Source organism: Brassica napus, chromosome C3 (assembly GCF_020379485.1).
Source record: "Brassica napus cultivar Da-Ae chromosome C3, Da-Ae, whole genome shotgun sequence".
Taxonomy (NCBI): Eukaryota; Viridiplantae; Streptophyta; class Magnoliopsida; order Brassicales; family Brassicaceae; genus Brassica; species Brassica napus.
Genome location: NC_063446.1, coordinates 63,000,990 through 63,012,547, shown reverse-complemented (window position 1 = coordinate 63,012,547; position 11,558 = coordinate 63,000,990). Strand labels below are relative to the sequence as shown.

General features: G+C 35.8%; 4 protein-coding genes and 1 pseudogene across 5 annotated transcripts; 2 read left to right on the top strand and 3 right to left on the bottom strand.

Annotated features, from left to right (window-relative positions):
• The first annotated feature begins 546 nt into the window (after positions 1-546).
• Positions 547-1,387, top strand: LOC106359856. The gene has a single exon (XM_013799480.3). It carries the CDS (start codon positions 661-663, stop codon positions 1,261-1,263), a length of 603 nt encoding a protein of 200 aa, XP_013654934.2. The 5' UTR covers positions 547-660; the 3' UTR covers positions 1,264-1,387.
• On the bottom strand, positions 1,283-2,566 carry LOC125583813 (annotated as a pseudogene).
• A 656-nt stretch (positions 2,567-3,222) lies between these two features.
• Positions 3,223-3,930, bottom strand: LOC125583230. The gene has a single exon (XM_048749866.1). It carries the CDS (start codon positions 3,928-3,930, stop codon positions 3,223-3,225), a length of 708 nt encoding a protein of 235 aa, XP_048605823.1.
• An 802-nt stretch (positions 3,931-4,732) lies between these two features.
• On the bottom strand, positions 4,733-5,518 carry LOC125583229 (protein YIF1A-like). Its single transcript, XM_048749865.1, has 5 exons — positions 5,504-5,518; positions 5,294-5,356; positions 5,137-5,208; positions 4,865-5,016; positions 4,733-4,766 (listed from the first exon to the last, which is right to left on the bottom strand). Exons 1-5 carry the CDS (start codon positions 5,516-5,518, stop codon positions 4,733-4,735), a joined length of 336 nt encoding a protein of 111 aa, XP_048605822.1.
• Positions 5,519-8,975: 3,457 nt separating this feature from the next.
• Positions 8,976-9,998, top strand: LOC125583812. Of its 2 annotated transcripts, XM_048751318.1 has the most exons (3): positions 8,976-9,063; positions 9,184-9,490; positions 9,596-9,998. In XM_048751318.1, exons 2-3 carry the CDS (start codon positions 9,196-9,198, stop codon positions 9,694-9,696), a joined length of 396 nt encoding a protein of 131 aa, XP_048607275.1. In that variant the 5' UTR covers positions 8,976-9,063; positions 9,184-9,195; the 3' UTR covers positions 9,697-9,998. The 2 variants fall into 2 exon arrangements, with proteins under 2 accessions (XP_048607275.1, XP_048607274.1); XM_048751317.1 differs by lacking the exon at positions 8,976-9,063 and having other exon boundaries at positions 9,091-9,490.
• Positions 9,999-11,558: the final 1,560 nt, after the last annotated feature.

The window sequence follows — 11,558 nt, the reverse complement described above, 5'->3', positions numbered from 1 at the left end:
CATGAGCAGACACAAATATATACACACAACCAGTGGCGGAGCCAGCCAAAAAGTATTTACCAGGGTCAAGTTGAGAATCAACATAAAAAAAATTATAGGTCAGTCATGCTATTTTACTATATTTTCTCAATTTTCTCTATAAAAATACAAGTAAAAAATAAATTCTTTGATTTCACATGGGTCATATGACCCCCTCATTATTAACTACCTCCGCCACTGCACACAAGTACTCTGATGATACTCAGATGATCATTTTCAGTAATTATTTTTACCCTTAATTTTTTGAAATTTAACCAGTTATCTTTAGTTAAACTTATCCTTTCGTGACAAAACATGGACTGAGAACTAATGAACTTGTCAAATGTTTTGTATTGTTTAGTAAATCCTACACTATTTCCATTGTAGAACAAAACAAGTTGAATAAATTCTAGTACCCCAGTCCCCAGGGTAAAGCGACGTCATCCTTTTACCCCAAAACACACTCCACTACGTATCTTATTAATCGTTTCGTACTCTCGGTCTCGGTCCTATATACATATACTCGGGTCTCTCATTAATTGTATTTTGTATATACAGAAAAACAAACTTGCAATTCTACAAAAACAAGAAGATAACACAAAAATTTATTTTCCTTTGTCACCAGAGAAGAAGAAGAAAAATATGATGGATTCTTTAGCTAAATGCTTCAACGGACTTCAAGAAAGCTACGAGAAAGTTCTAGAAGCAAAACCCATTTACAGAGACGACTTGGACATAGCGTTGCCTCTGGATGGCTCAGTGGTTTCAGTAGAGTCCACCAAAAAGTCCCGTTGCTTGGAGAGAACCAAGAGGATTGACAAATCCTTAAGGTTCGAAGAAGAAGATGAAGACATGGCAAAGCCTCTGGTTAATGAAGAAGGTCGAAAGCCACGTAAGGTTGTGAGGTTTCAGTTAGAGAATAATAAGATATTCGAACCAAAGAAGCCGGTGAGGTTCGATCCTGATGATCATGAACTGGAACCAAAAGAGAAGCTTCTGGAAGCAAAAGAGGGTTTGAATAAGGCTGAAGGGAAAGAAGAAGTTGTGAGGGTTAAGATAAAGGTGACGAAGAAGGAAGCTGACAGGCTATTAGCGAACTGGAAAAACGACAGTGTTTTAGATCTCAAGGATGTGGTGGACCAGATCGCACACGTTTCGGTTCATCAACTTCAAGTCGATGTGGTTATGGTTGCTTGTAACAACGGGCGACAAGGAAATGGCTGCTTGTTATCCCAGACGGAATAGTTTTGTGGAATTTATTCTCGTTAATTTTTTTTTTTTTTGTAGTTTTAGGGTAATATCTATTTATCTATCAAGTCGTCATGTGTATGTATTTTGATAATACAAGTTTTTATAAGACGTATGTATTCATCATTTTTCGCACAGTATGCATTGTTTGTTGTAGGGTATGTCTCAAAGAAACTTTGAACGTATAGTAGCATTGAATAATCAAGACAATGATCAACCCCACACCATATAGTATTGATGTTCAGTCATACCTAGTTAATGTGGTTGATAGACTTTATTTGATGCACAAAACCACATCAAATTAGGTTATCCGTCCATCTATGTACTTCCTTATCACATTGAAAAAGAAAGTCTTAACCACATTTGGTCAAGGCTAGTTTAATAAAAATTAGATTTCTATTACATGTTGACAATGTTCTAAAGCAACACAAGGATATGCAATTTGACACTTAATGATCAAAAGGATTAAGGAAGTGATTACGCAAGTGTTTCTTCAGGCCATTCAATGATTCTGTTGAACACGGTCTCCATTTTCTACTTCTCCGGCAAGACTCATCCTCTTCTTCTACCGCCTTTGCTGCGGCTCCACCGGCAGATCTTTCCGCCTCTAACTCCTTGAGAAAATCGCCTAAAGAGGCCAAAGTTTTTTCTCCTTTTCCAGCGTTTAAATGGAAGAGAATGAGTTTCTCATCTCTTCTCAAAACAATCTTCACTTTCCGGTTCTTTCTGTTGTCAACTTTCTTTAATTCTTGATCTTCTTGTACCATTATTTCCATGTTCTTTCCTCCATCCAAACAGTTTCCCATTTTTTATAGATTTAAAACAAATTGTGAAACAAACACTTTTGAGAAATGCCAACAAAAAAAGTTTGTTGAAGAGAAAAGAAAACTTGGGAAATGCCCAAGGAAAACTATTTCTTCTTCTCTTTTTTTTTCCTGTGTGGGTCAACTTGATGGACGTTGGAGACTTGCATGGATCAATTTGTGATATGGAGTTTATATATAATGTTGAATGTGGTCTGGTCTGTCTAACAATAGATGCATGTATGACTCATAGATGCTTATCTATTGGATATTAAAAAATACACATTATCGTTAGTTTTCTATTTAAATTCAACCAACCAAACAATTTGTTATATATTAGGATAACCGGATTAATAAATAGAGCTCAAAGCTAAACAAACCTAAACCTTATAGTTCAATATCACTAACAACAACTGGATGTTGCTTGACTAATACAGCTGACATTCTTCTAAATTTGCGATGAATTTTCTATAAACACTGTTTATGATGATTATGAAAGTAATAAAAGTTCTGTTTCCATTCATTTGCTATAATATTTTCATAGAAGCTTATTTTGTTAATCTTCTCGTGTAATTTTAAAACGGTCTGAATATAACTCTATCAGGGAAGAATAACTTCTCTAAAATCAAGTTAAGTAAAGTTATTGTAGAAGACACAAAACCTCAAGTTAACTGTCCTCTGTGGTTAATAGGTGACTTTAAACAAACCAAAACCGTTTTAAAACCTGGCAAACATATTAATTAAATATGTGTTACATGATGATAGCTGGTACATTCATCTTCGTTTCCCTCAGAACTCAATCATCAATAGAATCCAATAATCCATAGTATGACCTGTTTCTTTTTTTTTTTTTGTTCAACAGTATGACCTGTTTCAAACAATGTCAAACCTCGATACGGTGGGCAAATACAGTTGAAACCGTTGTCTTATAGCTATATCGTATGAAATAATGAATTAGTACGATTGCGATGCGATAACCATAACTATTGGTATTTAGTCCTATACTAATAACGTACATATGAACGCGAAATAATTCAGAACACTTTTTTTTTTTTGTTAAAGGGTTTTCATTAATTTAAATAGAAGAAGCAAGCAACATAAAGAGTTGATTGTATTTTACAAACAGAAACAAGTAAAAGAGACCCGGTTAGCATCATGGAGGGTTCCAAATGCGGAGGAGGGGAGTTCCTAATGTTTGACCAAGAGCGACCATTGCCATGCACTTTTCTGAGACCATGCGATGGATGTTCCTACCCAAGACAGAGGATGGAATCGTTAAACCTGAATGGAGTCTGAAATTACGCTCTTGCCATAAGCTGTAAACAGTTGCTTGCCAAGCTTGTAGTAGAGCAATTTTGATAGAACGATCTGAAGAAGCAGTTGGTAACCACGTCATAGTCGCATTCCATGAGGTTGGAGGAGATGTAAAATTGAGACGAGCACAGATAGATGACCAAACTTCCACCGAATATTGACACTCAAAGAATAAATGATTCCTTGATTCATCAGCATTACCACATAGGAGGCATATAGTATCAACATCTAGACCCCAAGAAAGGAGACGGTCTAATGTAGGATTCCTATCAAGAATGAAGAGCCAAGTAGTTGTTGCATGGCGTGGGATGAGTCCTTTGTGCCAGAGGAGGGGAGCCCAAGCTTTTACAGGAAGGTGCGGCCGAATAGCCTCCCAAACCAAACACGATATGAAAGATTTTTGAATATTCCCGTTGATGATCCATTTAGGAACATCTTGTCCATTAGCTGGGGAAATTGTGGTAAGAAAAGACAATAAGTTAAGCTGACGATTAGACCTTGCTGCAGAGAAGGACCAAGAACTCCCATTGCAAACATCTGAGACCATCGCAAATAGTGGGATCCCAATAGGGTTGGTCCATCTTGACCAAGATAGCTGTAAAGGGGGCCAAAGGGAGTCCATGGAATTTTTTTAATTCAGAACACTTTATTACTATTATTTATGGAAAATACTATAGTACTTGTCAGATGACCATATTACTAAGCACTACGCGTACATAATTATGGATCGCATCAACTCTCATCACCGGAAGAAACTTCGGGGGAAATTGCATAAGGACAACAACTACGTGCCCGTGTCACGGGGGCTGTCGTTAGTTCTTATTTCTTACATCTTTCTTCAAGGGGCCAAGTCGGCCACAAGCTTGCAATTTTATTTAAATATTTTATACGTTTTTATAACGAAAACACTTTGTAATATCCTAATCAGCGTTAAAAAAAACGAAAAAACTAAAAACTGAGGTGGAATATTCGGTTATCAATCTGCCAAACAATGTTTTATGTTGCTCAGGCAATATCATTACGTATCATCATCATAGTTTTTTTAAATTCTTAACAATATGAAATTGTCATCTTTTAACAAAAAAAAAATGTAACACTTCCATGTTATCTTAATATCTTAGAGCATCATTATCCCTAAGAGATACTTAGGGGCTCTTAAGCTTTTTTTAATATTTTTAAGTATTAAAAGTGAGTTAAGAGACAACATTAAGAAACTCAAATATTTTTATGCTCCATTGCAAAGTTCTTAATTAAAGGGTTTTAAAAAAAAAATATTATGGGAAGAAGGTACCATGAGATGAAAATTGTTTATAAAACATGAATCTTTACCAATACAATGTCAATAATGTTCAAACTTCTGCTACAAAGTACCAATAAGAAGACCTACATGAATTCAGGTTAAAAATCATCAGTGTCCATCAATCACTGAACCCCTAAGACTCAAAACGCTGAGAGAGATGCATAGGGTCATAAGAACTTACTTTCCATTAAGTCCCAATGAAAGACCAGCAAGAACAACGTACGTACCAAATGCCATAAAGGGAATGTACAAGTCTGGCGCATTGATATCATAGATGGGAGGCTTGTATGAGAGCCTACCCCCAACTGGTTCAGAGATTCTAGCCCAATGTCCCTGAACGTTTGAAGCAAAACACGAACTAGTTTTACTTAATGGCTGGTCTGAGAAAGTCTCAAACAGAAAGAGGCAAGAGAAGACAAAGCTCATCCGGTGAAGGAAAGGAAACAGAACAACCTTGAGTTTGTTCCTAACATACTGATCATTCACTTGGAAATAGTATCGAGGATCAGAGAAGTAACGAGTAATCTGTTCCAAATTTCAAGACGAAGACAAACAACTTCAAAATTGATGTAAAGAGAGATGTGGAATTCACCAAGAAAATAACTCTTACAATGCTCTGCACATACTCAGAGCTTGATCCTATAATCATCTCCCCATACGTACATCTCTCTGCCTATCAAAACAAAATCAACACATCTTTAATCTCATATGAACCAGAAGTATACCAAACAATTTGCATATCAATATTCTTACAAAGACATATTTGCTTCTTAGATTCAACAAAACTCTCTTCTAAAGTCAACCATTCCCCATGAGAGACCTCTCCATGACTCATAACCCTTTCTTTCTGAACAGATATCAAGAACTCGAGAAACCCACAACAGAAACTACTATCTCACATCACTATAGATCAAAAGTTCAAAACTTTTCTAAGATGAGAGTAGAATCAATTAAAGCAAGGAAGAAGGGAGAGGAACCATTCGACAATGCTGGAAACATGAACAGCCCAAGTGGGTACAGACAATGCGTTAATTGATTTAACTACCACACCAAACAAACAAAATAGCAAGGTCCGCTCCACAATTCACCTTGAGGTTTGATAAGAAACCATCATTACAAAACTCAAAGATGATCTAACAAAAGATATTTATTGCTTTGTAATAAGAGAACAAACCAGTCTGTGCTCTAGCTCAACGCATGCCCCTGAGAAGAGGATATCAAGAGCTTCAGAGATTGATCGGGACGGAGGAGGCGGTGAAGCGACTGAGACGGCGGCGATTCCGGTGGTGGAAGTTTCGAAATCAAACCGAATCAGTCCTCTCGGGAGAGAAAGAGAGATGAGAGAGAGACAGAGACGTCGCGTTATGGTGACACATGTCACTAAGAGGCGGGCCTTCCAGGCCTTGAGCAAGAGGCGAGTCTTGGGCTTCTGTCTTTTCTTAATTGTTTTTTAATTGGATTTAGGAGAAGAGTTGGATTAAGAGTCAGCGATAATGCTGCTCTTATATGACCTTACATTTAAAATGTAGCTGGTCTTCCTAAGCCCAACACCAAGTTTTGTTTTGACTGGCCAATCTGACGCGGAATCAACAATTTGAAGTTTTTTTTTTGCTTATTCTTAACCAACCTTTATATATAGATGTAGGAGGATCATATAACGAATTTCTTTTTTTATTCACTCTCTTTTGATTATTTAATAATATTCTACTCTTCTTTCTAGTAAGAAAATGAAAGAGTTGATTAATTCAAGATTCTAGTCTAATATGCCAGCAAACCTAGTTGGGTTCGATCTCGAAAAGTTGTCATAAAGGTTTATATTCGGCTCGGTAAAGCCTAAAATTTGGCTGTAAAAAATCGATTGGAAGTGGAGTTTCACTATAGTCAGCAAACAGGTGAAATAGCTATTAATTCATGTTATAAATTTGAAATAGGTATTTTAGGGAAGCGTAGAATTAATTTACGTCAATAATTAATAATATTTTGTGACCCAATGGAAATAATTCTCATTAAATAGTAGGTTGGAAAAAAAAGAGAAGAAATACACGATAAATGTGTTTGTGGCCATGGTTATCTTCTAAATGATGATACCTAAACAATAATGCTATGGAGAAGTTGGCTACCCATGAAAAGTTAACATTTAATTTATATAGCTCGTTAATGCTATTTAAGCAGTGTCGGATGAAAAGGGTCAAAAGTGTGACAACCCGCCCCGTGGGAACTACCCGTCCCGTGGATGCAGTTCAATTGGTGACAGCTTGTCCTGTGAGAATGCTGTTAAATGGTGAGGTCCTGGGTTTAAGGCCCACCAACAACCTAATTATGGAGTTAGTGAAAACTCATAAGAGAGAGGTTGGGATCAGTGCGCTGCAGTGCTGTGAGCCTGGGGCTCACGGGACGGGTTGTCACAAAAAGATTCTATCATTGACTATCAGATAGTTGATCGAAGCATTATTTACCGTTACGTTCACTATATGACCCAAAGAAACCACAAGTGTTATTCATCAACCCAAAAAAAAGTCGAAGCTTTAAAGCGAGAGAGAAAAATGGCGACGTCGGGAACATACGTGAGGGAAGTTCCCTTAAAAGGGTCTGCGGAGAACACTACAAGAGTGGAGGAACGAGAAGCATGCCTTCCCTGACGCCGTCGGCCACCACGTTCAGGGCATCACCATTCACGAAGGCGAATGGGACTCTCACGGGGCCATCAAGACTTGGAACTACACATGCGGTATTACTTCTACTTTCTAATTCTGTCTATATATTCCAACACTTCATACACATTGTTGAGTTAAATTATAGCCAATGTGTGAAACTATTATTTTGGTTATACTATATACTAAGCTATGAATTATGATTACTATATAAGATTATATAAGACAAATGAAAAAAAGGAATGAACAGTTGTTTCAGATATGTCACAAGTAGCTCGAGAATACATATGAATATATATAGTACTATTAGAGTATCTAAGTATGTATAGTTGGTTTGGTTAGTTAGATACTAAACAAACCAACTACCCAACTATACATACTCTAATATATACGTCTTCATTTTTCCAAGTCTCACCATTTTGCGTTTGCGTTTATATTGAAAGCAAAAAAAAAAAACTCTTTAAAGTACTAAACATATTTATTTTAACAAAAAATACAAATATTTATATATAGTTTACACGCAAATACAAACATGCTTTGCCTCTAGGGTTTGTGTTTACTGTTAACAAAAAAAACTTGCTTAAGATGCTAAATGTTATGGATGCATCCGGGAAAACACACAGATATTAACACAAAACCAAATGCAAGCAAACAGGCTATATGTACCATTGTCACGACTCATGACATCAACTAGATGAATGAGGATTGGCTGGTGCAGTTAACTAGTAACGTATCAGTAGTGTGAATTTTGATCTCTCTATGAGTCTAAGTTTGATTTGATATGCGTGGCGACCCGAACAACATATCTATATTTCACATTAGTAATTAAATATGAGTACGTATCATGATTAGTCGGTATTAACATAATGTGATAAATTTGACCGATCGAAATGTAATAAAGATGGAAAGCAGGTATATAAATGTGAAATAATTCTGACTATTTTCAAGAGTTGTCGAAAACCATTTGTCTCCTTCACAGTTTTTACAATACTGCTGAAGAGAACTATTTTAAATCATGTTTAGTTAAAATTAAATAATTCACCAATTGAGAAAGAGAAAAAGACAAAAATAGCACTAAATCAAATTTTTGTTCCCAAACTAGCGTTCAAGGTCAAAAGTCACAAAAATAACACTTAATGTTTTATCAAAAGTCACAAACTTAGGGTTTAGAGTTAAAGGATGGGGTTTAGGATTTAGGGTTTAGGGTTTAGAGTTTAGGGTTTAAGGTTTAGAATTTAGGGTTTAGGGTTTAGGGTTTATAGTTTATAGTTTAGGGTTTAGGGTTTATAGTTTAGGGTTTAGGGTTTAGGGTTTAGAGTTTAGGGTTTAGAGTTGAGAGTTGAGAAATGAGGTTTTGAGGATAAGATTTCAAATTTTGAAAAATAAAAAAATTAAAATTTTCAAAAGGTAAAATGCTATTTTGGTCATTTTAGTTTTTGAGTTCTATTTTTGTGATATAAATTTAGAAATGTGATATTTTAGAGATTTGCCCATCGAGAAAGGTCATTTTACATATAATTCTGTAAAGTTTTATATATTAATCATAAAAACATTATAATCGTTTCTGGTTGTCAGCATAGTATAAGTGGGTTTGGGCCGCTTGGCTTGGGCTAGAAACGCATAATTAAGGCAAGGTTCGATTAAAATTAAATAAAAAGTTGCATCTTCTTCTTCTGCATAACACTCGTGTCGCTTGAGTTCTTCAAACTGGTTTAAAAACTCGTTCTAGGTAGAGCTAATTTTGTTAATTATTCAGTTTTATTCCGTCTTGAGTTAGCAGATCTAAGATTTGGGGGTTTAGGGTTTCTAATTTTAGAAATAGTGTTTTTTATTTGTGGTGGTGTTCCAGTTTAAGACATCAATGTCTGGTGAATCAGCAGCTGGTGAAAGTGTCTCGTTCGCTGAACACGAGATTCTGAAAGGAAAGCACGAGACTTTGTCGAGCGAGCATGAAACCTCAATCTCAACAATCGAGCTTCTCGAGAAGAAGCTGAAAGAGGCGTTGCTGGTTGAGCAAAAGGGTGAGTATTGGGAGAAGAAGTATCTTGAACTGCTGAAGAAGCTAGAGACCGTTGAGAACAGTATCAAAGACTTGATGTATTCTGAAGTGGCCGGCGAGGATTCAGGGGCTGCAGCACTTGGAGAGGATCGTAAAGGTGTGTTTTTATCTTTCTTATGTTTTGGTGTTTCTCACTCAATAGTGTGTATGGTTTTGGGTTTGGTAAACATGTTTTTTTTTTTTGGCTTTAAACTATATGCAGTTGTGATTGTGCTCAGTGATGACGATGAAGGGGACGGAAGCGAGAGCAGTGGAGGAGACAGTGACTCTGAGAACCAAGAAAATTTATCCTTCTATCTTTGATCAAGAACTTGGAATGATTGTAGGAGATGGAGAAGTAGAGAGTAAGTAGTAGTAGTAGTAAGTTGGCTGTTTAGTTATGACTATCAATCTCCGATGTGTTGTTGTTGTTTTCGCTTTCGGAGTTAGGATGTTAAGAGATGATAGTTTGTATGTTAAGTGGATTTTTAGCCTAACAAAAGGTTGCAAGAGAGGCAGCTTCCATCCTCAAAACTATGTTCAGACTGTTCTAGTTATAGCAGTTAAACAAGAGATGAGATCAAGAAACTTGTTTATGCAAGTGTTTGAATCTATTAGGCTGTGTTCTTTAAGAGACATCATCAGAAAGTAGTTTACAGTTTTTGTAAATTCTTCACATTTCATTCGGAATGGAAGACTCTGCGGCTCCATTTTCGAGTTTGGGTTTAGGCTCAAGACTGGCTCTGCGGTTTCACGTTCTCCATGAGCTTAACAAAATCCGACATCCTCGGCCTCTTGTCCGGTGCTTTGACGACGCATGTCCTTAAAATCCCCTTGCTGCAGTCCATTCCTCTCTCACTACTGAATGTACACATCGCACCAAATGGATAACCTCATCTCCTGCGGCAGTGTGAATGAACAAGTCTAATTTATATTCTGTAAAATGAAAAAAAAAATGAAACTCCTCGCCTTTTCCTTTTAAGAAAATCCTTTTAAAAAATACAAACTTTCTACAACAAAAATCCTTTGACCCTACACCTGGAACTGGAAGGCAGTAATGAAGTTTTAACTGGGAAAAGTTCTTCAAAAGACAATAATAATGAATGATGAATCAAAATCTTTCTTCTAAAAAAAAAGTATAGATTTGTATTTTTCAAATATTCATGGCAAACTCTGTCATTTGGAGATTATCACACAGAGGAAGTCATAAAATGAAAATTTCTCATTCCTTATAGACAATCTGTTGAAATTCATCAATGAGATATTTTTCAGTTTCTTTTGATGTTGTAGTTTTGAAATTAGATTCTAGGTTGTTGTAAAAGGTAGAATTATAAGTTACTGAATGGTCGCATCAAGTAATGGAGAAAACTGAAATTACTCTTTTTTAAATACAATAAATGAAATTGATGAAACGGTAAGAAGAGAGAGTGTGTGTCTGCTTAACCATGGATTGTGTTTCCATTTCACCCCTAACAAAAAGCCATTCACGTTCTATGCACAAATTGAGATATGAACTTCGTTTCTCCTATATTTCCAATTTTTAAACAGCAACAAATTTGCACAATTGTTAATACTAATAGTGATCATGTACGGATAACAGAAACATAAGGAATATTTCATTTCCCTATTATATGGTCTTATTTTCTATTGGAATATTGATATTCCTTAGTATATTTATTGACCAATGAAATTGGAAATAAATGAGTAATTTTTAATTTATTTCTATCTTGATAGACGGTTGAAATTAATCTAAAAGAAACCCTAAAGAGGAATTAGGTCATCTCTCCACCTATAAATACCTATCTTTAGACCATCATCAAAATATCATAAAAGCAACAACTAACGTTATAGGCGAGGCGAGAGAAACCTAAGAGTTCCTAAGAAGATATTGAGCTGTTCATCTTCCATTCAGGATTCAATCCATTCAAGAAGATTCTCAGGCAAAATGAATCCAGGTAACTCTATAAACATTCATATGATTCTATTATGTGATTAACCTAGATGTTTAAAGATCTTAGGGTTCATGTAAATTTAACCTACATGTGGTATCAGAGCATGGTTATGAACATTCGTTTAATCCATTAAGAATAATAGATCTATGAAATTGATAATTGAAATTGATAGATCTGAGTATTAAGATTTCTAGATCTGCTTATTATGAGTTTTATTTTCGTATGTGTGCGAAC

Coding starts and splice junctions, on each gene's coding strand:
- LOC106359856 (XM_013799480.3), top strand. CDS start 661: ATGATGGATTCTTTAGCTAAATGCTTCAACGGACTTCAAGAAAGCTAC.
- LOC125583230 (XM_048749866.1), bottom strand. CDS start 3,930: ATGGTCTCAGATGTTTGCAATGGGAGTTCTTGGTCCTTCTCTGCAGCA.
- LOC125583229 (XM_048749865.1), bottom strand. Junction 5,017..5,136: donor ATGTTAGGAACAAACTCAAG/GTTGTTCTGTTT, acceptor TCAAACGTTCAG/GGACATTGGGCTAGAATCTC. Junction 4,767..4,864: donor TCATTGGGACTTAATGGAAA/GTAAGTTCTTAT, acceptor GAATTCATGTAG/GTCTTCTTATTGGTACTTTG.
- LOC125583812 (XM_048751318.1), top strand. CDS start 9,196: ATGTCTGGTGAATCAGCAGCTGGTGAAAGTGTCTCGTTCGCTGAACAC. Junction 9,491..9,595: donor ACTTGGAGAGGATCGTAAAG/GTGTGTTTTTAT, acceptor AACTATATGCAG/TTGTGATTGTGCTCAGTGAT.